Source organism: Trifolium pratense, linkage group LG2, assembly GCF_020283565.1.
Source record: "Trifolium pratense cultivar HEN17-A07 linkage group LG2, ARS_RC_1.1, whole genome shotgun sequence".
NCBI lineage: Eukaryota > Viridiplantae > Streptophyta > Magnoliopsida > Fabales > Fabaceae > Trifolium > Trifolium pratense.
The window spans coordinates 24,655,126-24,681,675 of record NC_060060.1 but is presented as its reverse complement, the minus strand read 5'-3'; the positions used below and the strand labels follow the sequence as shown (position 1 = coordinate 24,681,675).

Genomic DNA, 26,550 nt, shown 5'->3' with positions numbered 1-26,550 from the left:
ATCCAATTCTCACCTTGTGCGTAAACTGAATTGAGCATTGGAATAGTAACATTTTTGCAGGTCGCCTTCCCCTACACTTAAAGGACGACCAGTAACCTACCAGAGCTATTAGATCCATCGGCGGAATATTCCTTTCTAAACGTATGATTCATGTATATTGATCTCATCTTTGCTTGTGGATACTTATACTTAAGAAGGGACTTATAACTTTGTGATGTCATTCTAGTCTTTTTTTTATATGGAAGAGGTATTTTTTTAACTTTAGATTATTTCAATTTTGTGTACCGAGACATGAGATATACGTGTATCCTCCATTCTTTGAGGCATTCTCAAGAATTGTAATGTCTCTTAAACATCATTCTCAAGTATATTCTCATGTGTTCACTTCTTCAATCTGAGAATCTTTTTAACTTGTGCATTTGTAATATACATTTCTAAAGATCACTTAAGTAAATTGGTTTAGAAAAGAGAACACATAAAAATAAAAATGATACAAGTTCTATTAAATTGGTTCTCATTAAAACATCAACTTCAAAAGGGATTTTGTTCCTAAAAAATGGGATTTTGTGAATTTTCCTCAACATATAATAGTGGTGCTCATTGCATTTCATTTATATAATAGTTTCATCCACTTATTTATAACTTCCGGTGAATAGAACTAGAAGACATATATAATCTTCATTTCCACTAGTATCAAGTTCAAGAGAGATTCTGTCAAAAAAGAAGCTCAAGACAGATGTGAATTGTTAAAAAATTGATTAAAACCAATCCAATCACAATCTGCTACTAAATAGTTTGCAGTAGCATGTAAAAGAAAAAAAAGGAAATGAGACCAAGCTCATCGTTAAACTACACAAATTAGAACTAGTTTTTGGCAAAAAGAAAAATCCAGGTGTCATTCATATAATCATAAAACTTTAAAAATTTATGTGAAACAAATGACACAAAATTTGTTTCTTTTAGGCAATTTTTTTAATTAGCCAATAAAAATGCTTTGTTATGATGTTTATGTTGTAACTAGCGATATACCCGTGCTATCGCACGGGTCGTAACGTTACGCCGATTTTTTTTAAAGTCACACTTTTCGATATCAGATTTAATAAAGAAATTATTTCATTAACACAGTAATTTGATAAAAAGCAGATTTTAATTAAGTAGACATTGATAACATTTTCTTAACATACATTTGCTTGCATAACCTAAAGTAGGTATCAAAATAAACTTACATGAGCACAACATTGTTGATTAAAATGTCATTGTCAACCAATCCATTACAACTTATATTTTAAACACACGAAACTTGAATTGAATTCCAAACTTCTAGTTGTCTAAGTACTGAACAATGTAGAGGCAAAATTCAAACTAATAATGATACATTTAGGTTTTGAGCAACAACTTGTTCTTGGTGTATAATATTTTCAAGAAACTTGTCCTCAAATCATTTAAAATTTTCATGAGCAACAATTTGTTCCCCATATATAATAGTTAATTAAAAAATTTCATCAACAACAATTTGTTCTTTGTATATAATAGTTAATAATTTTTTCATCAACAACAACATCTTCCCCGTATATTATAGTTAATATACGTTTTTCATAACCAAATACCTTGTTTCCTGTATAATAGTTAATTTAAATTTTTCATCACCAACAATTTGTTTCACGTTACGCCGATATTTTTAGAAGTTACACTTTGCTAATAAAAATTGAAAAAAATATAAATTTATTTAATCAGTATTATGAGTCAGTAGTATAATTTGTCCCATGTATGAATTTAAGGCTTAAATAGTCTATTGGTCCCTTAAAAATATTTTAGGTTTCACAGTCCCTTAAAGAAAAAAAAGGTCCGGATTGGTCCTTTAAAGAAAAAAAAAGGCCCGTATTGGTCCCTTAAAGACATATATGTTTGTCATATTGGTCATTTCCGTTAAATTTTAACTCCAAATATAACAAAAAATTCCAATTGTTAAAATTTTGAAAATTAATAAGGTTTTTGGTGGACCACTTACACTTAATGACATCCACAATTCAGTCAACTAAAACTAACGTTTTTTGTAAAAAATTGACGGAAAGAACCAATGTGAGAAACAGATGTTTCTTTAAGGGATCAATCCGGACCTTTTTTTCCTTTAAGGAACCATTGTGAAACTTACAATGTCTTTAAGGGGCCAATAGACTAATTAAGCCTTAATTTAATATATATGATAGTTATTTTGAAATTGTTATTAGTTTTATGAATCAGTAATATAATATGTCCAATATATATAATGATATATTTTCTTCCAATATATACTTTATTTAGTATATTATAGTTATGTGTTTCCCGTATTAGTTCATTATAAATTATAGATAAATGTTTCTTGTATTTAAAAAATTTATCACTTTTTTTTAAGCAAATTTTTTTATCACTTATTTATTACAAATATTTCCCGTGTATAAATTAATAATATTACTTTGTCCCTTGTTTAATTTTTTGAATAATAGTATATTTTTAGTCTATGATTTATTTTCTTAAAAATACAAAAATAATTTTTTACTTATTTAAAAATACTAAAATAGGTTTTTACCTATCAATTAAAAAAAATTATTTTGTAAAAAGATAATTAAAGTGAAGTCCAATTATTTGATGAGAAGAGACCAATATTGCAGCCCAAGCCCAAAAATTCATTACCCAACACAAACCTTTATTATTATTATTATTATTATTATTAAACTTTTTCTTTTGTTTGTGAATTTTGACAGACAAATGAGTCAATTTTTTAAGTTTAACATTAAATTTCTCACAAATCATTTACTCTTTTCTTTCTCTCTCTTCATCAATTTTTTTTTTTAAAGAACCTCTCTCCCCTCTGAAAACCCTAGCCGCCCAGCACCCACACAACCTCCTTCAATATGTTTTAGACCTTGTTTGGTTGTTCAACCATCATCATCTTCATCCTCTCATTATCCTCTATTCTTCTATCAAATTTATTTTCAGATTGGAGACATTTTTTAATATTCTAACCGCCACCTTTTTGCTAGATCTTGACCACCATACAACATCTTTGAAAAACCATCACCATATAAAGACACTCCTCCATCTCCTCTACAAAACCCATAAAGAAAATATCAAGATTTGAGCACTTCGTCGGTGATCACCACGCCGAGAAATACAATCTTTGGCCGGAAAACACATCGTCTTTGTTGTCTTCCTCTTCACTTCTTTAATACATGCAACAACAATGACAACAACAAAAAAATCAGGGTTTGGATATCAATTTTTTGCATATGCTGGAAAATGTGTATGTATTTTTTTTAGATCTGTTTTTTTTTGTTTGATTTAGAAAAGATTATATTTGGATTTTATGTTTTTTCGTGAATAACACATATTTGTACTTTCTAAAAACCAATAAAAGTGAAGAAAAAAAAACATTCAACCTGTTCTTTGTTTTGTAAAACACCACATTTTTATATTTTTTATTTGATCTATTTTTTTTTTTCAAACTGTTCTTTGTTTCATATTTATTAAAAGGGTCTTGCTAACGAGTGCCCCCGGGGCACTCTTTAAGCATTCCATTTAAAGAAATTTTTTATTCAAAAAGTTAAACACTACAATTTCCAATGCGTTGACTTTACGCATTTCGATAAAAATTCTATAAAAAACTTACTATTTAAGGACTTAAAGAGTGCCCCGGGTCACTATTTAGCATTTACCTTATTAAAATAAGTATTATCATATTTATTAAAATATTGTTCTTTATATTTCATTTCACTACTTTTTTTTAATGTGCAAGTTGTACTTTTGTACTTGATTACTACTCTTTTATCATATTAAATTGTGTAAATGATCTTGATCTTCATACAGTTGTACAGCTTGCAAGCTGTATTTGATCTTGATCACTACTTTTATATCATATTAAAATGTGTACAACTCTCTTGAGACCCACAAAACAGAATAGTACTCACAGTCTCCCAAAACTTTAATCCATTATTGATTATTGTGTATCTTTCATCTGTTTTATTTTTCCTGACTAACAAAGAGAAAGAAAATTTAAACATTGAAGAATATAGCATAAGCATATAACTGGATGTTTTATTTTTTCTAAACTTTTACCTTTGCTATTGTTCTTTTAACGGTGTTCTATTCTTCCTCTTATTTGTTCTTCCTCATATTTTGTACTCCAACTGTCTATTGTGTAGTACTATACTACCATACCTGACAAATCACATCAAATATATGATATTAAATAGTTACAAAATGAAATATTAAACTATACTGCATCATTGTAGCCAATGTTCCTCTCTCCGTATCCTTTTCTATTTTTTTTGTTATCGATCTAATCTAATAAAATTACAAAAATGATGATGTGGTGATTTTTAATGTTTTGAATGGTATTACTCGGTATATTTTAGTTTATGTTTAAATCTGTTTTTTTATTTACATACAATTATATTTTGGATTTTATGTTTTTTTTAATGAATGAGACATATTTTTTAGTCTACCTAAAGAGTGTTTAAAATCAAATTGTTCTTTGTTTTATTTTGTGTAACATCACATTTTTTTATTAATAAAAGTAGAGAATATTTTTATGAGTTCAGAGAACATAGAAAAAAGATTTTAACATAGAATAAAAGAATGAAGTTCAAAAAAGAATTGGAAGATAACAAAAATGAGTTTGATTTTCATACCTTCATACATGTGTTTGATCTTCAGATATTTATTCGGCTGTGATGAAGTTCAAGAAAAAAAAAATCATAAACATGATATGATAGAAAAAAGAATGAAGAAAATTGAGTTTCATCTACATACTCATGTTGTTGTTGTCATTAGATAGAGATGAACTTATTTGGCTGTCATGATGTTCAAGGAAAAAAAAAATCATAAACATAATATGAAAGAAAAAATAATGAAAAAGAAATATGAGTTTAATTTGCATACTCGCGTTGTTGTTGGATTGAGATGAGTATATTCTTGTTGTTGTTAGATAGAGATGAATGCCTTTTATTTTTTCTACAAAACACAAAAAAAAAAAAAGATATTAGTAGAATGGAGAATACCACAAAATATGAATAAGAAAAAGCAAGAGAGTGAAGAGTTAAAGGTAGAAGAAAGAATGATGAGAGATAAATGATATATCAACTTTTTGATTTGAATTTTGAATTTGAAAGTTTGCCTCTACTTTGATGAAAAGGAAGTTTTGTCCAACGTATAATTTAAGTGGAACCATGACTTGTAATAAAGTGGTATTTTGTCTCTCAAAATAGCTATTTGGCTTAGTTAGCCAGCAATATGGCTTGGTTAGGCAGAGATCTGGTTCCATTACTTAATTTTTGGACTCAAAATACCCTTCAAAAGGACAGGTGGCATTTTATTAAGCAAGGGCAAAACTGATTTTACCAATGTCATTAGTTTTCTTATATTGTAATAGATGGGTCAGCTCATATTCGGCCCAGTCCACTAAAAGAGCAACCAAAAAATAATGCTGAAAAAAACATTTCCTTTGCAGCGTATCAATGTTGTCGCTAATTAATAAAAAATGAACAAAACAAATATTTTTCACTGATAATTATTAAAAAAAATAATACATTAAACATATATTTGTTACTATTACATAAAAAATATGAGAGAAATATTTGTCATCGATAAAGTATATAAAAGTCAGGAAATATTTGTCACTATTATATACTACCTATTATATACTTCCTCAGTCCCTAATTATAAGACTCTGTTTGACCACTGCACGTACGCCAATGTACAATTTTGATCACTAATATCTTCAATTGTTTATTAGAAAAAATTATAAAAATTTAATATTTTGAAAATACTCATCAAAACAATTTTTTTTTTTTTTGACTAAAAAGATAACGATATTCATTCATTCCAATAATTGATATAGTACATCAGATGCAAATACAAATTCAACATCGCTAAAAACAAAAAGGATGAATCTGCGAACAAACTCACAGCATCCGTGTTAATAGCATACAACGGCAAAATGCCTACAAATAATAATATGATAAAACTAAAGTCACCGAAATATTCATGCTTCCGGATCTGCAACGTTGATGCCCAAATCATTGATTGAATCTGCAATTGATTGAAGATGATCTTTCAAATATGAACTAAACGAACACCGTAACAAGACGGAGAATTCAACAACGTCGTACCAAGACGACGATCAACACAAACGCCGCACTCAGACGACGATATCACACAAATAAAAAAGAAAAACAACTAAAAAACTTAATCTATGTGAAAAATCACTTATTTAGATTGAAAACAACAAGAAAAAAGGTGAAGAGGGGTGATTTTAGGCCAAATATGACCTAAAATCACCCCTAACTAGTAGAGGAAGAAGAAACTCAGAGAAAAAGAAAATAGGGCCGGCTAGAGAAAGATGTTTGAAAAGACTAATGTCCACTCATCAAAACAAGTTGAACAAGATTTTATATGCTAATATTTATATATTATTAAAAAAATACGGTCAAAACAAGGTAAATAAATAGTACATTTTTGTCAAACAGAGTCTTATTATTAAGGACGGAGGTAGTAAAAGATACAGACAAATAATTGTCACAAATAAATACATAAAAACATGGACACGTTTTTCATTATTACATTAAAAAAAAAACATGAGTAATATTTTTCATTTTTACAATATAATAGCTTTTTTTATTAGTAAAAATATATTTTTAGTCATTTTTAATGTTAATTTTCTTGTAGGTGCGACGATACCAACACTAATTCATCGGATCCCATCAGAATTTCGCAGTTAAGCGTGCTTGGACGAGCAGTACTAGGATGGGTGACTTACTGGAATGTCCTTATGTTGCACCTCTTTTTTATTAAATTTTTTTTTTTTAATTTTCTTGTGGTACTTGTCACTTTTTTATTTTGGTCAAGTAGCTTCGTGGCTAGAAAATCTACCTTAAAAGTGAATAAGTGGAGTGTCCCAGATTCGAACTCGAACTTCTGCACATATATATAGTGTGATGTCTCTATCAACTAAACTAAGTTCATAGAGATGTGTACTTGTCACTTTAATTAATATAAATTCATTATCATCTTCGTCTACATCAGATAAAAATTCAATGTAAACTATTTAATAACTTTAAGCATATATTAGAACTATTCTTTATCTTTATCCTCATATCATGTCCACCTTTTACTACATTAGATAATTTTAAAAAAAAAACGAAGAAGGAATGAAATGGATTTATTGGACTTCAAAAGATTAATTTTTTAAGAGATATAAAAATATAGATAAATAAGATGCCCTTTATTAAAGTAAAACATAAACTAACACAACTACAATTTTCAATACATAAAAAAGACAACAAAAAAAACCAATAATTCAAAGATTCAGTCTTAACGAAATAGCAAACACAGAAACTAATAAAGTTTATGTCCTCTAATTGAAACTAATTAAAAACATCATAAAACATGAAAATATAAATTAAAATTAAGGGCTCCTAAAGTCGAACTAAGGTCTCAGATCAAGAGAATCAGGAAGGTCCATATCCTCCTCCTCCTCCTCCTCCTCCCATATTGTTGAAACCAAATAAATGTGGTTGCAACATAGGGTTCTCAAAAATCTGTTCCGAAAGAATCTGAGTTTGTTGAGGACTTGATTGATGGTGGAGAGACATGTTTGATGATGAACCATTTCCATAAAAAAATGGTGGAAAAATTTGTACTTGTCGAGGATTTGGTTGATGATGGAGAGACATGTTAGAGGATGAACCATTTCCATCAAAAAATGGTGAAACAATTTGAGCTTGGTTAGGATTTGGTTGATGGTGGAGAGGCATGTTAGAGGATGAAGCATTTCCCTCAAAAATTGGTGGAAAATTTTGAGGTTGTTGAGTATTTGGTTGATGATGAAGAGGCATGTTAGAAGATGAACCATTTACACCAAAAAATGGTAGAGTTTGGGTTGGAGCACCCTGAATTACATGCCTATTAGGATGTTGAGCAATAAGATTCTTCAAATTCTCAAATTTATTTTTCAAAAATTCAAGTTGATCCCAATTCATCCCATCAAAGGAGCGAGCCCACCAATACTGAGCCTCATTCATATTGTGAATTTGACTCAACTCATCCATACGCCCTTTCTCGATGTCTAATATGTTGTTGATCTGTGTCAGCTGAGAATTGAGCTCATGAACGTTGGCATTACGTCGAGCCTCAATGATTAATCCCGCGGTTCCATTGTTTTGATGCGGAACCCGTGAGATATAACGATCTATGACCGTATCAACATTGGGGTGACCAAAGGAATATGCTTTTTTACCAGGTGAAAATACAACTAGAGCAACATCAGCACCACAAAGAGTGCAAAGCTCACTAGCTTTCTTGAAGAGCCCGCTACGGCGCTTCGAGAAAGTCGTTTTCAGGTTGCTCTCGTTGGTCATCCTTTTCATCTCAACCTTTTGGCGACCTTGGGTTTTCTTTCCGCTCGACATGGCTAAGGCACAAAAGGGGAGAAGGGAGAACTAAAGGGTCGATGTGTTTAAGACTTTAGAGTAAGAAATGACACATTGTAATATGGTGTGAAGGGGTAATTTTATAGTTAAATTTGATGTGTATGTTCTCACTCATATTGTGATGTGGATTAGCACGCGGTTCACTTTTTTTTTTTTGATTCATTGCACCTATTTGCTACATTAAAATATTTTCTATATAGAGAAATTTTTATAAAATATAATTTTTTATGGTTTATATGATAGGTAATTCAATGTTAAAGGAAAAGAAAATATAATATTTTTTTAATTATGAGATACAATATTATAACTTAAAAAGGAAAAACATAATTTTAAAATAGATTAAATTTTTAAAGTAACCGTTATCTTTAATTAATTTTATTTTGAGGAAAAATTGTTTTTAATTTATTAAATTACATGTATGGAAATTGGTTTATATTTATTTATTTGCAAATATTTAAATATTTTCCAATATTGTTTATTTATATTTTAATGCATATGTCATCCAGCTAACCCCATGCCTTGATTTTTTAAGATTCATGTATACAATTCTCGAACAATTAACTTTTCTATATAAGTTTTTTTTTTTTACCGAACTTTTCTATATAAGTAATTATGCTATATTAATTTCTTTGTTCAATGTACCTAGCTAGCTAGTTTAATCCGATTCTCCAAAAAATAAATAAAAAATTCTAGGTTTTTTTATAATTCAACAGATGCACCAATCTACCATGTACTATTCAAATTATTAATGATACATCCGTGATGAAGGTCCATGATAAAACACAAGAAATGGGGTTTCGTTTGTATTTCCTATTTTTAATGAAATAATTTTATTTTCAAAAACAAATTAAGTTCTTCATCAAAACATGGAGTTATATCATGAAGGCCTTAAACAAACTAAATAAGAAAAGAAAAATAACACAGAATTTTTATATAATGGTTTACTATTAACATGATAGCTAATCTAGTCCACCCTTTATAGAATGCCTTTTACCTTCATTAGATATATCCATATCCTATATTTTCTACCCTAAATTTGAGAATTCAATCTACTTGAGAGGATATTACAGATGTTGTCCTATATTTATCAAGTGTGTAGAAGGTAGCAACTAGCAACACAATGATTAATTTACATTTGCTCTAAAAATTCTTAAACATAAGAGGATTTTCCTTTGAAACTTTGATAATGAAGGCTATTTTTTTATTTGAATGATAAATATTCCTAAAATCAACAATAAGAAATGTGTGTGCCTTTTTGGGACTTTTTGTTTTTAGCAACCCATTTTTGTAGGAGACACACTACTTGTCCACCCAAAACCTTAAGGTGATAGGTGAATGAGTTCTCCCACTTATAAATGCTCAAGTCACAACATTCTTATCTAATGTGGGACTATTTCCACAAACTCACAATTGTTATATTCTCAACAGTGTTAATGTTGCATCAGTTGGCCTGGTCACAAAGCATCAATACGTGTTGCATCACTTTGGTTTTGAATCATCGACCGCTTGGGATACATCCAAAAAATAGCAACCCATTTTGATAGCATCAATACGTGAATGACAAGAAGATGGAACCGGAGGTGCTCCACAAGATTGTTAAAAAGAAATACATTGCGAAACCGAATGCACCACAATAACAAACCACTATAAATTCTGCAGACACTGCTGATAATTCTGTGAAAATCAATGGTACAAAACGCCTCAGAGTTTTATCCCGATACAACCAGAACAGTCCCAACCTATGTAGAAATTAGTAATAGTCGATGATTCTAATGCACATGCTTACAGAATCGATGCTGGTAAGCCTCAGTTATAGATTGAGAACGTGGTTACATGTAAAGAAACCGATGCGGATTCATAAGCCTAGTAAAAACACTTCTTTTAGTATGTCGCTGCAACACGTACGTTTCAGATGAAGTGGGACATGGGGAGTTATATGTGGATGAGTTGGTTATACAAAATATTGAGGTACAAGAAGTGTCACAAACACATACCTTTGACGAGCTTGGCGAAGATGGTGAGGAGATCAATATTGTACCTGAAACTCAGATTACTAGAGTGGTTAATGTTGAATAATTCGATACTGAGGTACAAAATGAGCTGAAAATGGTGAAGTGATGACAAAAATTTATATGATGTTTTTAGCTATTATTTAGGATAATTTTTATTTGTTTTATTAGCTTTTGAAGATCAAATGCAAGCAAATACCTAATGTAATGAAGTTCCTTGTCCAAGAAGCAAGAGTAGAAGGAAATGCATCAAAAGTAACAAAAATTTGAAGAAAAGAGCTTAAACCATCGTGCCACGATGGGCTGGCTATTTATTTGAAGAAAATATGCAGTATTTTGAAAGAAAATCAGCTCATCGTGCCACGATAGGGAGCATCGTGCCACAATGCATCTATGTGAGATATCGTGCCACGATGGTGCGTGAAGTCCAAGTCCAAATTAACTATAAATAGAGTTCTCCTCCACCACAATTATTCATTCATAAATCTAGAGAAGTACAAGTCTCTAAGGAGCAAAGGAGGAGAAGCAAGGAGGGCTAAGGAGCTCTCAAGGAAATGGAACTCTCCCGACCATAGGGAGACGTAACTTCCTCAGCAAGGAATCGAGGTTACTTTGTATGCATATTTTTAATCTTCTGTTTTAATATATCTATGAGTAGCTAATTATTTTTGGTTAGGTCGAGTAGATGAACTCCTCTATGAATGTTCGAGACTATGTAATTTGGTTAGAAAAAGTTTATATTAATTACTATTTAGTTTATTATCTATTATTGTCTCTGTTTTAAAGCTTTATTCTTAATATCGGCCATATTATTGAATAAACCCTTAAGATTAGGTGATATCGTGACAACACTTCTAATCCCGAACTAAGAGAGAATATAGTTAGCCAACATTGAAAGCAGTAGTACAAGTACCTGAGGTTAGGGGCTAATGGATTAATGGAACATATTGTTAATTTATTCTTGTTCACAGTTGTTCAATCAAGGTAAGCTTAACATGAGAACTTGTAAAAGGCTAACACGTGACAAACAAGGGTTCTCTTATTATTGGTTTAGTATCAACCTCCTCAATTGCTATAGGGTGATTTTAGTATACGATAACACATTTCACTTAAAGATTAATCCGCCAGATAATAAAAAGAATAGTAATCATAAGCAATATAACGTCAATTATCAAGCATGAGTAGGAGAGGGATTTGAAAGTACTTAACCTAGTTTTCTCATATGATCTTCTCTTATCTTTTATTTTCTTTTCTGAATCAAAAACTCTTTCAAAACCAAAGCGAATGCAATTGACTTTTACTGTCTAATTCCTAACTGAAACTAATCGTTTTGGCACGATCCTTGTGGAGACGAACTCATTCAATTGAGAATTTATTACTCGACGATAGATTGGTACACTTGCCAGACCGTAGTCATGAAGCAACTCTAGTAAAACATGGCAGAGCAGGAGAAACCATTTACACAATTTGTTTCTAGAAGTCGGAAGAAGAAACATAAACAGAAAGTGAAAAGTGCAAGCAAGCTATACAACAGTTTTTCGAAGGGTGCTCCCTCTCAGATGTCCTTATGATCACATTTGGTAAACCAACATTAGAATATCTTTGAGGATTTATTGTTTTTTTTCCTCATAAGCTAGCTTGATAGAGAAATGTCACAGTACTTGAACTTTGTTTATTCCATCTTTTTTTTTTTTTTTAGTAAGGCCTAGTCCCCCTTGTAAATATTTTATTTTTCTTCTTTTTTAATAATAATATAAGTTATAGGTGGAAGACGGGAAATGATAGGGGTGCTAACTAAGTTTGGATATCTATTCCTACCTTAATATCTAGATGCTAAAAAAAATGCTATTTCTTTAATGAATAATGTTGAAACAATCCTTGTTGTGTTTAAATTTGGTGGCCAAACTATTTTTCAGTGTCTTCATCTCCACACGATATTCTATATTTACTACGACAGATTTTTACATTGTTGATAATGAAAGTTATTTTGTGATAAATAATTTTTATGGTAGTGAGAGTACCTCTTAACGAAGAGAAAGTGAAAAATCAAGTATGGGCATCGCTAAAAGGTCAATAAATTGTCACCAAAACTCAGAAAATATCAAGTGTCAAGTTTCAGCAATATGGAATACGATGTTCTATATCCATTAAAGTCAAGATTCAAGAATTTGCATACATGAGAATGCTGAAAGAACTAGAAGAACTCAACTATATGAAGTTGATAATGGACATGAGAATGACAAAGTGTCCAACATGAAAAGCTCCAAAATCATGGAATCATGATCACAACTTCAATCTACAAAATTCAGTTCATATCATAAGATATTAAGATTGAATATATGAGAAGCATGATCAGATTGTCAGCGGTTCACAAGAGATTGAAGAACTCAAAGATGAGATCAACTTATCAATGACTCATCACTAACGGACAAGTGCAACGACTTAATTACAAATTTTGCCACCCTATTTTTATTCATTCACAAAATTGATCCTCCTATTTTATTTTAAAATCAACCAGTTTGGATCTCACAATTAGATTTTTTACTTAAAATTTGTGATTTAAAAATGATGATATAACACATTTTAAATGACATAATTAATATTACAACCTAAGGATATTAAATGATCAAAAATCATAAAATTATAATGAAAATAATTAAAAACTTCGATTTCAATTTTAAAAAGTTATTTATTTTTGTAATTAAATTAATAAAACGTAACTAATTAATTCACCTAGACGAAATCATCATGTGAAATGTCATATCATTTAAAATATAATAAATCTGTGAAACAAATTCTACCTCAAGTAACATAAATGTCAAAATTACTAGGTTGGTTGCCATGATTGAGGTTCGAATCTCAATCTCTTTATTTTGTGTGTGTGAGTTTTCAATAGCTTGTCATTTCGTTTATCTACCTAAAAAATATGGGAATACTAACGAGTACTTTCAGGACACTCTTTAAACATCTTAAATAGTAAGTTATTGTAAATTTTTTATAAAAATATGTAAAGTCAACACATTGAAAATTAAAATGTTTCATTTTTTTAAATAATTTTTTTTTTAAATGAAACATTTTAAGAGTGCTTCGGAGTCACTAGTTAAACACAGTAATGTTAAGATAAGGAAACCAATTTTGTGTGGGAATGAAAAATAAACAATAATTTATAGTATTGATATAATAATTATAAAGAAAATCAAAAGAGAAGGTAACTACCAAAGGCAACGGTATAAAATTGTCAAAGGGTGTATGGTTGAAACAGAGCAAATGTCTCTGTTTTTTCGCTGCTCCTTTCATCTATTCTTTATGTATGTTCTTAGCGACACAAACACAATTCTAACTCTCTCACATTTTTCGTATCAACAATTTCTCTGTTTTTTTTTTTTTCGTCTTTCTTCTTCTCTTTATTGTACGCAAACCCATCCTTTATATCGTTTGGGTTTGTGTACCCCAAACACAACGTATCATTGTTGTGCCTAAACTTCAGGTACTTTTTATTTTTGTTGTTATTTTTTGTCCTTCAAATATGAACATTTTGATACATGAAATGTAGAATTTCATCAATAGCGTTTACCTTAGTGTTTTTATGCTATTAAGTATGGGCATATTGGACACGGGTCACGACACGAACACTGAGACGTCGACACCGATAAAAATTTGAGAAATGACACAATCTAAGTGTCATGTCATGTCAGTGTCTGACATCGACGCATGTCCGACAACGGGACCCGTCTAATCCAAAAAATGTATGTGCTTCATCATAAGTTTTATGGTTTGGATGCTTACTAGTCATTAAGGTATACATTCTGGTTTTACCATTTCTAACAAGTCTAGGAAGTATGATTAGATATCATTTTAAATTGCATTAACATTGTGCATTTTGAAATGTTTGCAATAGCACCGCAACAATAATTTCAATTGTATTGGCCGCATTTCCTGCAATATAGAAGTTTGTGGTGTAACTGGGATGGCGATCGCAATTTAAAACCATAACTTTGACAATTCAAGGATGTTATGTATCAGTATCCTCGTTATATAATTGAGTTTATTAGAAGACAAGCGGATATGATTGTTTATTTTTCAGTTAAGACATTCATATTATATCGTAAACCCTTTTAATATCACGGCTATGTTATTTATCGTACCGTTGATTATGAATGAAATGCAGTGAATCATATTCCTATAAGAACAAGTTTAGAACTTTTGAATTATTTTTTCAAGTCTCTTTGCATTTGACAATATATCACTAACAAAAGCTTATTTCCCCCAGCTTTTGCATAACTTGAAAACCATTTATTCTCCTAAGCGTGAAAATGTTCGGGTTTCTAAAATCGCAACCCCCTCCTCCTGCATCATCCGGTTCAGATGCTGAACCGGATAAGAACACAACCCTTACTCCAGCTAGACGAACTTCTTCCGAACCCGTACTTGCAGCACCAAAGTCAAAAGGAAACTATTTTGATGAGGACGATGACGACGATTGGGGAAGAAAGCCTACCAAAACCGCCGGAGGACTAGAGAGTAAAAGTGTTCAGGAGCTAGAAAACTATGCAGTCAACAAATCTGAGGAGACAACAGATACTGTTAATAATTGTTTGAGAATTGCTGAGGATATTAGAAGTGATGCTACAAGAACTCTTGACATGTTACACCAGCAAGGTGAACAGATTACAAGGACTCATAATATGGTTGTTGACACTGAGAAGGATTTGAGTAAGGTATGTGTATCTTGTGTCTTTTATATAGGTTTAAAAAATTTGTTTTTGGATTAATTTTAGTCATGTCATAAAATTTGATGATTGGATATTCATGCATGTAGTTTTTTCTTTTAAGTAGTATAATTTTTTTATCCAAGTGTTGGGGAGTTCGGGGGAACTCGGGAGAAACAACGGGTTGAATGAACTCCAGACCATAAGATAAGCAACCTCCACATCTCCACTTAAAAACTTAAGGCATTTAGGTTAATGAATCATCTCTCTTATAAATCTAATATTTTTTCTATTCATGGTCGATGTGAGACTTAACCACTAGTCTCTCCAACTAAAACATCAATCTTTGAATTAATCTAAGTGATTATGTCTTATCTATTAGATAATTCAACGGTTGAGATTTGACTAGAGAAGGTGCAAAGACCACATGGATCTAGGGTCTTAGATGGAATGAGGTGAAGTTAAAAGAAATTAAGTTCATTAAATGAATTCTAAAAATTAATTTGTAACAAAGATGAAGGACATTAATGGAGGGCAATAGACATAAATCCTAATATATTTTCCTACTTCATCAAAAAGAAATATAAACATTCCAATCTATCTACCTCATTTTACTTTTCCTTGATTAGATATCTAAAGATAACCTAATGAATATCATTTTCAATTTATGTTATATATATTTCATTCTATACTGGGCATTTTCAATTTAAACACAAAGTTATAAAATGCAAATAAATTAATGCAATTATTTAACTTGTGTTGCTCCTTTTGTTTTCTTGTTACATTCAAGTAATATTTATAATTCCAACAATTTACATTCTAACTCTCACAGGGTGAAAAACTGCTAAACAATCTTGGGGGCATGTTCTCTAAACCTTGGAAGCCTAAAAAGGGCAAGACAATAACAGGCCCTATAGTTACACCAGGTTTTCTTCTCATCCTCATGCTTTAGTTATTATGACTTAACATTTTGGTTATTTTTCAAATGTAAATGCTAAGAGTGGAGATTTACTATTGAAAGTAAAGTAGTTTTACACCAAACCAAGATATTGGGCTCAAGTGGTTAATGAACCCCCAAGACGAATCGTTCGGAAGAATGTGAGTTCGATTCCTGGTGAGAACAATTCAGCGTCAGACTTTACTTACTGGCCTAACTCTTAATTATCGGGCCCGCTTTCCCTGGAAACCAAAGGGTTAAAAAAGAATTACACAGACAATTCATCGAAGTTTTTTAAGAATAACTACAAAAAAATTTATCCTCATTGGATGTCACAATATAAAATTATTATACATAATTTCCTTAAATACTGATATTATAATTGAATTTGGTGTTTGATCAGATAATTCATCCAAAAAGGATGTAAAGAATAAGGAAGATAGAGAAAAGTTGGGGTTAGCTCCTTTGCCTAAGGGGGGACGCTCTGCACCTACCACACCTCCTAATGAATCAGCCACTGCCTATCAGAAAATTGATGTATGTGTTGTGTTTTTCATTTTGTACTTAATTAAAGTAACATTTTCAATGGATTAACTTATATTTATGTTACTAAAACAGCATGAAAAGGCTAAACAAGATGATGCACTCTCAGATCTCAGTGATATCTTAGGTGATTTGAAGGGTATGGCAATTAGCATGGGAACTGAACTTGACAAGTAAGCCTTTCGTACTCCTTAATAACATTAATACTTAATACTTCCTTCGGTCTTTTTTATGTTAGATATCTGAGTCAACAAAAATTAATATATCTAGACTATATTATGAACCAGATACATCAATTTTTGTTGACTTATTTGTTTCTTATAAAAATGACCGAATGTGATAATAATTAATAATCTAAATTAATTGTGTTACAATGTGCATCATTTCACTGCTGACAAACTGTAATTTAGCGACCGATATAGCGATTGATTAAGCAACTGGTTATAAAATTTGGTCATTACGGAGATTGAAATAATTCAATCACTAAATCGGTTGCTAAATAGTGAATTTTTAGTAGTGTTTGGAAATACCTTTGGTTTGTCAATGACGTAGTGCGACACGAATGATATATACTTGACTTTGACACTCCCTTCATGAATATGACTCTTGACTGATGTATATGAAAAAATATTTGTTAGAAGAGATAGAAAAACATCTTTATGATAATTGATTTCCTAACATTGCACATTTTGTGATAATTTTGCAGCCAAAACAAAGCTCTTGATCATCTTAGCGACGATGTTGATGAGCTTAACTCTCGAATGAAAGGTGCTAATCAGCGTGCACGCAAGTTAGTAGCGAAGTGAGACAGATGATAGGGTGAAAGGACTGTTCTATTGAATTCATTCAAATTTCTTGCTCTGTTTGTTATGATGCTTTCAAAGGACAGTTTAGTGTTTTAAAACTACTTTTAGAACATGAACAAAAGAAGATGAATGTTTCTCATGTTTGAGAACATATATAGTAGTAATTTTTTTTTTTTTGTACAAAATATAGTAATATCTGGTTAGGGTGAATTATCACCAAAATGATTGTACTAAAAGTATAGTTGATTTTGTAATTAATAATTATATATCTACTTTATTTTTCTTTGTAAATGACACATTAATTATTGATCTCAAGAATCGTAGCTAGAACATCAAGAAGATATGATACGGACACTAATATGTCGATACTAATGATTATTTTTTTAATTTAAAAATTAATATAACACAATGTAATTAGATGTGTCAGAGTTGTTTCGGACATCGATACATGTTTGATATCGAAACAAGCCTAATTCAAGGAGTGTCCGTGTATATGATATACACAACTCCACCGGAACAATTAAGAAAAGACATTTTTGTTAAGCCATTTTGAGGAAAAAACAAAAATTATACCATACTAAGTTATTGACTTTCCATGAGGCCTTAAATCAAGCATAAACTCATGTACACCTAAAATACTTCTATGATATGGCTAAACAACTTATGTAGATACTAAAATTTTCATCATAACATGAACCGTTAAATTTTAGAGATAAAAATTTAAAGTTTTTATGGTTCATGCATCGTGCAACTACTTTAGAAATCTATTGTCCCCCAATGCCTAGGAGTTGTACAATTTCTCGACATTGTTGTTCATGCATACGATCCTTCATCATCTCTTGCCCATGGTCCAATTTTAAAAACTTACACATCATGTCATCACCTATAAGCATTTTTGGTCAAGAGATCACATAAGCATTTTACTTGAGTCTTGAGACATCAATGCACATACACATAATACAGTTTTTTTTAAACAGAAAAAGGAAATAATGATATTAAAAAATAAAAATATCTCTACTTTGGCATAATATAGTACAATCAACATTTTTTCCCACAGCAAGTATTCAGCCTATTGGAGCGTCTAATCTGATTCGATGGTCAATTTTGGCATTAAGTGGTTTCGGCCCCCTTTCGATTACAGTTGCGGGAGGATCAAACTATGGTCCTCCCTACCAAGTTCACCGTCAATCACCACTAAACCAATTAACGATTGATAATACAATCAACATTTTATTATAGACAAAAATTTATTGATTTTGTGTTTTAATAATTACTATTCAATTGTCGGTATACCCTTTATTAAAAATAAAAAAAAACTACATTAATGACCTAACACTAGTAGAATAAAAATTGGATACAAAGATCAAACTTTAACACACTTTCCAAAACCAATATAAATTTTCACTTTTTTCTTGTGAATAAATTCTAACAATCTAATTAAAAATACAACGAAATTAATTTAGGTATACGTCATGAATACAAACTAGTCAAACATAACCTTCCATACATAATACTGTGTCATTAAAATCATCCAACCCAAAATACCATTTTTTCTCCCCAACCCATATTTCTTTTTGTTTGGCCAACCTTGGAAATCACAATTGTTTGAATCCCATTTTAATGCAAATATAATCCACACCATACATAAAATCAACATATAAATTCCATGACTCTTTTGATGGAAATTAAGATGTGAAATTGATTGGTGACTTCATATCCAAAACCCTAATATTAATTGAGCTAGCCCCCCCTTTTCTTTTTCTTTGTCATTACACATTTTCATGTGTCTCTTGCTTTGCATTAATAATCTCATTTTCTTTAAACGTCATCAAACCCTTCATTCAAATCAAACCCTTCATTCATCTTTCTTATATTTTCTTGTTCCTATAATTTTCTATATCCCATAAACTACACAAACATCATTTTTCACTTCTCATTTCTCTGTTTTCCTCTGTTTTCAAAATGAAGAGATCTCTATCTTCATCACATAGAAACTTTATCATCTTTCTGTTTTTTCTCTTCTTTCTCTCTTTATTTTCTTCAGCAAATTGTAGAATTCATTCACAAACAAACCCATTTTCATCTTCTTCAATAAACACTCACAACAATAACCAAAACATCCAACACAAACCTCTTCATTGTGATTCTTTTTCTAAGAGAAAAACTTTTTCTTTATGCACTAAACTCCAAAGAATCAACCAAAGATTACAACATAAACAAGTTTCACCTTCACATGATTATGAGATTGATCCAAGATTTGGTGTAGAGAAGAGGCTAGTTCCTTCTGGACCAAACCCACTTCACAATTGATTCTATTTCTATTCTACCAAAATCATTTGATTCTTCCTTTATATAGTTTATAATTTCTGATCACCTTTCTTGGGTGTACCCTTTTATGGAATCTACAATCTTCATCAAATTCTTGCATGCCCATGATGCAAGAATCAATATTTATTCAACAATAGCTAGAAGAACTACTGTGGCATGCAGAAAGATACAATCTTTGGAGAGAATGGAAACTCAAAGATCACATATGTATAATAAAGGATTTTAAAGTCTCTGCAACGGCATCACAACCGCACTTTCAACTGCATAGCCGCATTTTGGTTAATATAAAAGTTCGCAACATAACTACAACCGCAATTTAAAAGTACTAGGTTCTATATGGTATTTTCTTTGTAACCAAATTTGTAAATTGTATTTTTTTTTTAGAGTAATATTTTTTTAGGCTTAAGTCTTGGTCAATTGAGTAAATTTCCATTTCCATGCTTGTTTTTGGTTTTTGTTTTTTTATTGGTCTTGTAATTATGGACCATAGAGTTTGTGTTGGTGAGAAAGGGTAGAGAATGTTTTAGAAACAAAGAGGTGAATCTGAAAACAAGCATGGAAATGGAACTTTTGGGGGCAACTTTGAAGAGAATATGGTTGGAAGTTTGGGTCAAGAGGACCCCATGAGTTTCATTAATATGGAGCCACCTAAGGACAAGTATGTATCTATTTATGGCTAAAATCTCAAATGGGCTCATTAATACAGTGTCGGTTACTTGATATTTTCTACAATTTTAGTATTCATTTATAAATTATAATAATTGGTATTTGAATCATCGGATAGGACTTTGTATGGATTTCTTTTATGAGTATGATTAGAAGAACTTTGAATGGAATTTCTAATCAGAACTATCGAAAATGTTCCGATAAATTTAATTCAATTGATAGGAACATTGTATTATATATATAGAGAGAGAGATTGACGTTCGAATATCGGACATTCCACTTATTTACGGTCAAATTTCTACGTACTATAATACTTGAAAAAAAAAAAACTTTGTATGGAATTAATTTGTATGGATTATATTTGTATGGGAGATGAAAATCTATGGAACATTAATTAAGAACAATAACAATAGAAACAATAAAAAAAAAAGTTTTCGTGTAGAAACAGTGTATTAATTTTAAAATTATATTAGTTTTTTATTTTCTGAGCAAGTGCCTCAGAGATACTGTATATGAGATTATGAGAGTCAATGTATAGGAATTTGTATGGATTTTTTTTATATGAATAGAACTTTGTATGGATTATTGGATAGGAGGTTGCATGGATTATATTATAACTGGTATTTTTTTCTACAAAATTACACCATAATCTTCATCAATCACTTGCACTAGATCAAGTTGTTTTATGTTTTTTTTAGGCTTGTAAGTTGTTTTATGTTCATCATATATTATGCTTTTTTAGGAGATTATTGCTTATCTTTTTATTGTTTATTTATTGTTGACTAGTTATATTTCTATAACATGTGTGATCACAAGCATTTGGAATAATCATATTTGATCACATTTAGATAAAAATATATATCATTTAATTATTTGGAAAATAAATATTATTTAATTATTTACTTTTTTTACTTTTTTTTTTGGTCAAGCCTTTTTTTACTTTTTAAATATGTGTTTGTGATCAAATGTGGTGACTACATACTTTGTGTCCACTTAAGTCTTACTAGTTGTTGATACAGTTAGATATCATATTCACGATGTTATTGAAAGGCAAATATATTGTTATTGAAATGTGATGTGATTGTGCCTAATATCATTCCAACAAATGGGGTGCTTGCACGATTGGAGTAATTTCAGGTGTTTTTTTTTTTATAAGCAAAAAATGAATTATAAGAAGTACAAGGGGTACTCAACCCTTACAATTCAGAATAGATCACTTTAGATGCGTTGAAAACAATCTAAAGGATTCACTACAAGAAAAAACGTGATTTGCTACCATAAGTTTGCTACAAAACGTGTTCCTTGTTAATTTCAAGTATATTAACAACCAATTGACAGAAAGTAATTTTATATTACTTTTTCTTTTTAAATTTTTTGGTCAAATTTATTTATTACTTACTCTTCTTTCCATTTTTTTTTTACGTAAAACAAAATCTGAGAACGCGACACCGTTCGCATTCAACATCGCTCTCACTCCGATCATACTACGTTCACGATTTTGCTCCGATCTCACTCCGATCATGCTCTGTTCAGGATTTTTCTCCGATCTCACTCCGATTTGACTCTCCGTCCGACCTTGCTCCGATCTCCCTCTCCGCTCGATCCTCTCTATAAATTGTTTCTGTTCATTTTCTATCCCTCTCGTGATTTCTGCGTAAGTTAAATTTCAATACTCTAATTGAGCTCTGGATTTGATTTGAACGCTATGAATTTCATGTTTATTTTGCATATCACTGAATAATCACTGCTGCAAAATCGAAAAATTAGGGTTCCTAGTTCATGCATCTTTAATTGGATAATGATCCAATCACTAAGAATTGATTATTTGCATGTTATTACTTGCCATGAGACTTACAGAGAAAAATCTTTTTGAATGTCTTCAATTGCACACATTTTATGGCAATTTTTGTTTCCATTTCTTTATTTAGGTTTTGCACAAATTGAATTCATTAGGTTTTGCACAGATTCGGTTCAGGTTACTGAATTTGTTCACCAAATTTATTTTACTTTATGTGATAGAATTAGACGATACTTATTGGATTGATTTTATAAGTCGCATTTCCAGTGGCATGTATTTAGATCTTCCATGATTCTTATTCTTACGAGAGACTTTGTTGTGAGACAATAATTCCCTCTGTATATTGCTTACTGACGGGCAGAGCAATGAGTCACCAATCCCTTTTTTTTCGTACAAGTCACTGATCCCTTTATATGTGTTCATAATGATCTTCTTTTCTAGTGTAGGTGATTTGTCATATGGTTTAATAAGTTAATCAATACAACTCAATTTCTAGATTATTCATATCAACTTAGCAGCTTTGTCTTCTAATAAATAATAAGTTGAAAGAGTTACTTTCAACGTTCAAAATTCGATATATCAAGGCTTAAGTGATATTGTCTATATATATTCATTTGCAAAGTAATATAGGGATAGTCCTGTTTATAAGAAAGGGGGTTTGAAAAGTAGGGATAGTACTATTAATTTGCTGCCACTGAAACATAGGTGATGTGTATATATTCTTACATTTTCAACTCAAATATAATGGTGTTTGTTGTTTTCTTCGGCTGCAAACCACTAAATTCTTGTATGGTTGTGTTACAATGCATGTCAGGTTGATGGAGACCAGATATGCTGTTATGGTTGCCCATCAACATATAGGAAATAGCATTACATTACAAGTGGTACTTTCAAACGTGGTCGAAGCATATATAAGAAATAGCATCAGAGTCACTTTGGTGGCCGAAGTGTGTGAAGCATAGTGACTAATTTTAGTTCATTGGTTCAAATGGTAATGCAATGCAGGTATGTGGTTCAATTGATTTATTATTGTATTTTAGTTCATTGGTTCAAATGGTAATGCAATTTAGTATATTATTGAATTTTATTATTAAGTTAAGTTTGTCTTTTATGGTTAAGGCTCTCTTGATATTGTTATAGCTACTAGTTCCCTTTTGAATGAGTAATTAGTTCAAAATTTTTAGAATTTTAAGATTCAATGAACATATATGAGTTTGTGTTATCTTGCTTTTGGTTGAATTGAAGAAACTGTAAATGGACAAATTGAAAGTGATGCATCAATAACTTGTGTAATTCAATCTACCAAATGATTTAACTTATTCTTCCCTGCATCATTGAATCTAACACTGTTTTTTTCCCTAGCCTTAATGCAGTTGTGTATGGGAGTAACTGTTGGATCAGGGCATAAATTCTTACCTTATAATTATTTGCTCTAAGTTTTCATGCTGTAAGTTATCATGAGATTATGAGCTTCTAAATTCATGTATTTATTGATGTCAAAGCATTTTAATTGCAAATCTAGCTAAGTATGTTGCTGAGAGTGTATTAGTGGGAGTGTCTAAGATATTAGTGATTGGTTTGGTAGCAACTTTTGCCCCTGTTGTTCTTCCAGATTTTTTAGTTTCTTCTATTATTGGCCTTGCAGTTTCCATGCCTTGGGCTTTCATTGTCAGCTTCTTGATGCCACAAAAAGCTAAAATAATCTAACATTGTGGACAGTTGCAAAAAGCTTTTATAACAGGTACTGATTCAAAGCTAGAAATGAAAATTATTCAGTTTGCTTTTACCAAATCAGTTTGAGATTTATGTGTAGAAGTAGGAATCTTTTATTCTACCAACATTCATGAACATGCCTCATACTTGTAAATTGATGATTTGAGACCGATATCCAGCTTTGCAATTGTGGAATTTAAAGAGATTCTTCTAGAAGAAGAAGCTTATATAGGTTATGCTACCATCAATTTAATTTTACTACTGACACATCGTCCATCATCTGAATATATTTTTTGAGTTCTACATATAAGTAGTTAGAAGAAAATTTCCAAATTTTCTTTGTCATATGATCACTTTGATTAGGAAACAAAAACTAATAAGATTTACATCGATCATAATGATACACACAAACACAGAATACAGATAGTGATATGTTGTACCTGGAGAGAGGAAAATTCCTACAGTTATACCAGGTGAATATTTTATTACTGCAGTCAAGGACATATTTTGGTACTCATAATTGATCATACGTGCATTATAGTTTCTTTGTTTGAATAGGTTCTCAATTTTGTAAATCTAGACTTGACTCAAATAGTTTCCTCAAATTGATGACTGAGCTTTTTCTTACATATGTGCTACCATGTGGGACTGAACTTTTGTGAGTTTTGTAACCACATTAATGAATGACCAAAGTGAATACTTCTGAAACTTTTGGAGATGGTCTTTACGAGGGTTTAGAAAGTGAGGCTTCTAATTTGTTGGCAGAATGGGGTTATTTTAGGCCGTTGCCTTGTGTTTTCTCTGCGTAAGGCTTGATATTCTATCCTGTAATTAATTTCCTCTGCTACCATACAATTGTGGCAGGGCAAGATGACTGCTTTTTTTTGTTTTCGAATCTTTGATGAAGCTATTCTATTTTTTATTTTTGATGATCCTACTAGTGCCTCACCAACTAGTACCTTTGAATTTTATTTTTGGTGTTGTGCCTCTCAATGCTTCGCTCCAAATGGATCTTGGGTTAGTCTCGTGGAGGATTGTATCTGACATTACTAAGGATAGGAAGGTCCTTAAGAAGATCTTGAAGGATGGAGCTATGGTTCTAGGTACAGTTTTGCTAATAAAAGCTTTTAAAGGTTTTTGTACTTTGATTTCATTTGTAAAGTTGAGAATATTATGTCTTCATTTTCTTTAGGTTTTTTAGTTTTGACAAAGTTGGAAGATATACTTGATTACTTATATAATGCTAACATGTGTTTAGTTACTTTGTTATGCTTAAAATTTAGTCTTGTAGCTGTAAATCATGTTCATTTAATTAGGCTTATTTCGATTTTTTAATAGATGATAAATAATTTATAAGTAGCTTGAATTTTGGGCATGAATTCATAATCAGCATTTTATAATTATATATATTTTTTTAAAAGCTTGGATTTGGCTGCGAAATCGCTAGGAATGTGTAGCTAGAGATTTATTGCGAAATCGTTGTGAAATATCCTAGCGATTTAGTTAGGAAACATAAACGTTTGAACATTATTTAACTAGGCATTAATTGGGAACTAGCTAGGATATTCAATATATTAGTTGCAAATTAGCTAGGAAATTTTTTGATAGGTGATTTGCCACCCAATCCATGCTACGCCCTGTATGACAGCTAATTCACAACAAATCTGTAGCTAACTCTGTTTTACTAGAGATTAGCTACGGATTAGCTACAAAGGCCGTCGTAGCAAATCCCGTATTTTCTTGTAGTGATTATTACGCCATTCAGAGAAAATTAAATTAACATTGTTCCCTGTTCAGCCTATAAACCAAAACCAAGAAAAATAAACAATTTGCTCCACTAAAGATGATATGTTGACACAGTCTCCTCTAAGAATAATGTTATTACGCGTACGTCAAATACTCCATGTCGTCGCCAACCAAATTATATGACGAATTCGCTTGCTATGATTGCCTTTTGCTAATTTCGGGTGTGAATTTGGGTTTGAAAATTTATATTATGCTAAGATTAGGTTGTATGAAAACTTAAGGGTTCGCTATAGGGACGGACCTCTTCAAGGCTTGGTGTGGCTATAGCCACACCAACCCAGCCTGATTTTTTTCTAAAAAAAATAAATAAATATTTTATAAATAATTTTATGTCATTTTTTATATATATTCGTACAAATATTAATGTAAATATTAGTTTAGAGTTTATTATTGATGACGGTAAGTCCCTTGTACATATATTAGTTTAAGTATTAGTGCAAATATTAGTTTCTAGTCTATTATTGATGATTTCAAGTCTTTCATTATATGTAAAGTATTATTTTAAGCTATATATAGTTTAATTTTATAACAATTAACTTTAACTTTGTTTGGCAAAAAAAAGGTAAATAAGTAATTGAGTTTGTAGTATTAGGTAAAATTACCAATTCAACCGGAATATAAATATGAAATGATATAATTAATATTTAATTTTTTGAAGTAAGATAATACGAGTAAAATTGAAATAAAAATTAATAAGTTATAAACTAATTGAATTAGTTTATCAAAATAAACTATATGCTAGTATAATTTTGTGTTCTATATATTTTGGT

General features: G+C 30.7%; 2 protein-coding genes, 1 long non-coding RNA gene and 1 pseudogene across 4 annotated transcripts; 3 read left to right on the top strand and 1 right to left on the bottom strand.

The window, feature by feature from the left end:
* The first annotated feature begins 6,700 nt into the window (after window positions 1-6,700).
* LOC123911889 lies at window positions 6,701-6,817 on the top strand (annotated as a pseudogene).
* A 667-nt stretch (window positions 6,818-7,484) lies between these two features.
* Window positions 7,485-8,444, bottom strand: LOC123910227 (agamous-like MADS-box protein AGL62). The gene is made up of 3 exons (XM_045961318.1): window positions 7,893-8,444; window positions 7,749-7,811; window positions 7,485-7,589 (listed from the first exon to the last, which is right to left on the bottom strand). Exons 1-3 carry the CDS (start codon window positions 8,442-8,444, stop codon window positions 7,485-7,487), a joined length of 720 nt encoding a protein of 239 aa, XP_045817274.1.
* Window positions 8,445-14,787: 6,343 nt separating this feature from the next.
* LOC123904439 (putative SNAP25 homologous protein SNAP30) lies at window positions 14,788-17,469 on the top strand. Its single transcript, XM_045954108.1, has 5 exons — window positions 14,788-15,192; window positions 16,016-16,109; window positions 16,524-16,657; window positions 16,739-16,836; window positions 17,370-17,469. Exons 1-5 carry the CDS (start codon window positions 14,788-14,790, stop codon window positions 17,467-17,469), a joined length of 831 nt encoding a protein of 276 aa, XP_045810064.1.
* A 5,738-nt stretch (window positions 17,470-23,207) lies between these two features.
* Window positions 23,208-25,053, top strand: LOC123911457. 2 transcript variants are annotated; one of them, XR_006810529.1, is made up of 4 exons: window positions 23,208-23,266; window positions 23,624-23,708; window positions 23,907-24,002; window positions 24,916-25,053. It is a non-coding gene; the product is annotated as an uncharacterized LOC123911457 (long non-coding RNA). The 2 variants fall into 2 exon arrangements; XR_006810530.1 differs by lacking the exon at window positions 23,208-23,266 and having other exon boundaries at window positions 23,509-23,708.
* The last annotated feature ends 1,497 nt before the right edge of the window (window positions 25,054-26,550 follow it).

Bases quoted from the DNA above. Each gene is read 5' to 3' on its own strand.
- LOC123910227 (XM_045961318.1), bottom strand. From the start codon at position 8,444: ATGTCGAGCGGAAAGAAAACCCAAGGTCGCCAAAAGGTTGAGATGAAA. The intron at 7,812-7,892 runs GTAAATGGTTCA...CCAATTTTTGAG, and splicing joins AAACTCTACCATTTTTTGGT to GGAAATGCTTCATCCTCTAA. The intron at 7,590-7,748 runs GTTTCACCATTT...CAACAAACTCAG, and splicing joins ATCCTAACCAAGCTCAAATT to ATTCTTTCGGAACAGATTTT.
- LOC123904439 (XM_045954108.1), top strand. From the start codon at position 14,788: ATGTTCGGGTTTCTAAAATCGCAACCCCCTCCTCCTGCATCATCCGGT. The intron at 15,193-16,015 runs GTATGTGTATCT...TAACTCTCACAG, and splicing joins CTGAGAAGGATTTGAGTAAG to GGTGAAAAACTGCTAAACAA. The intron at 16,110-16,523 runs GTTTTCTTCTCA...GTGTTTGATCAG, and splicing joins AGGCCCTATAGTTACACCAG to ATAATTCATCCAAAAAGGAT.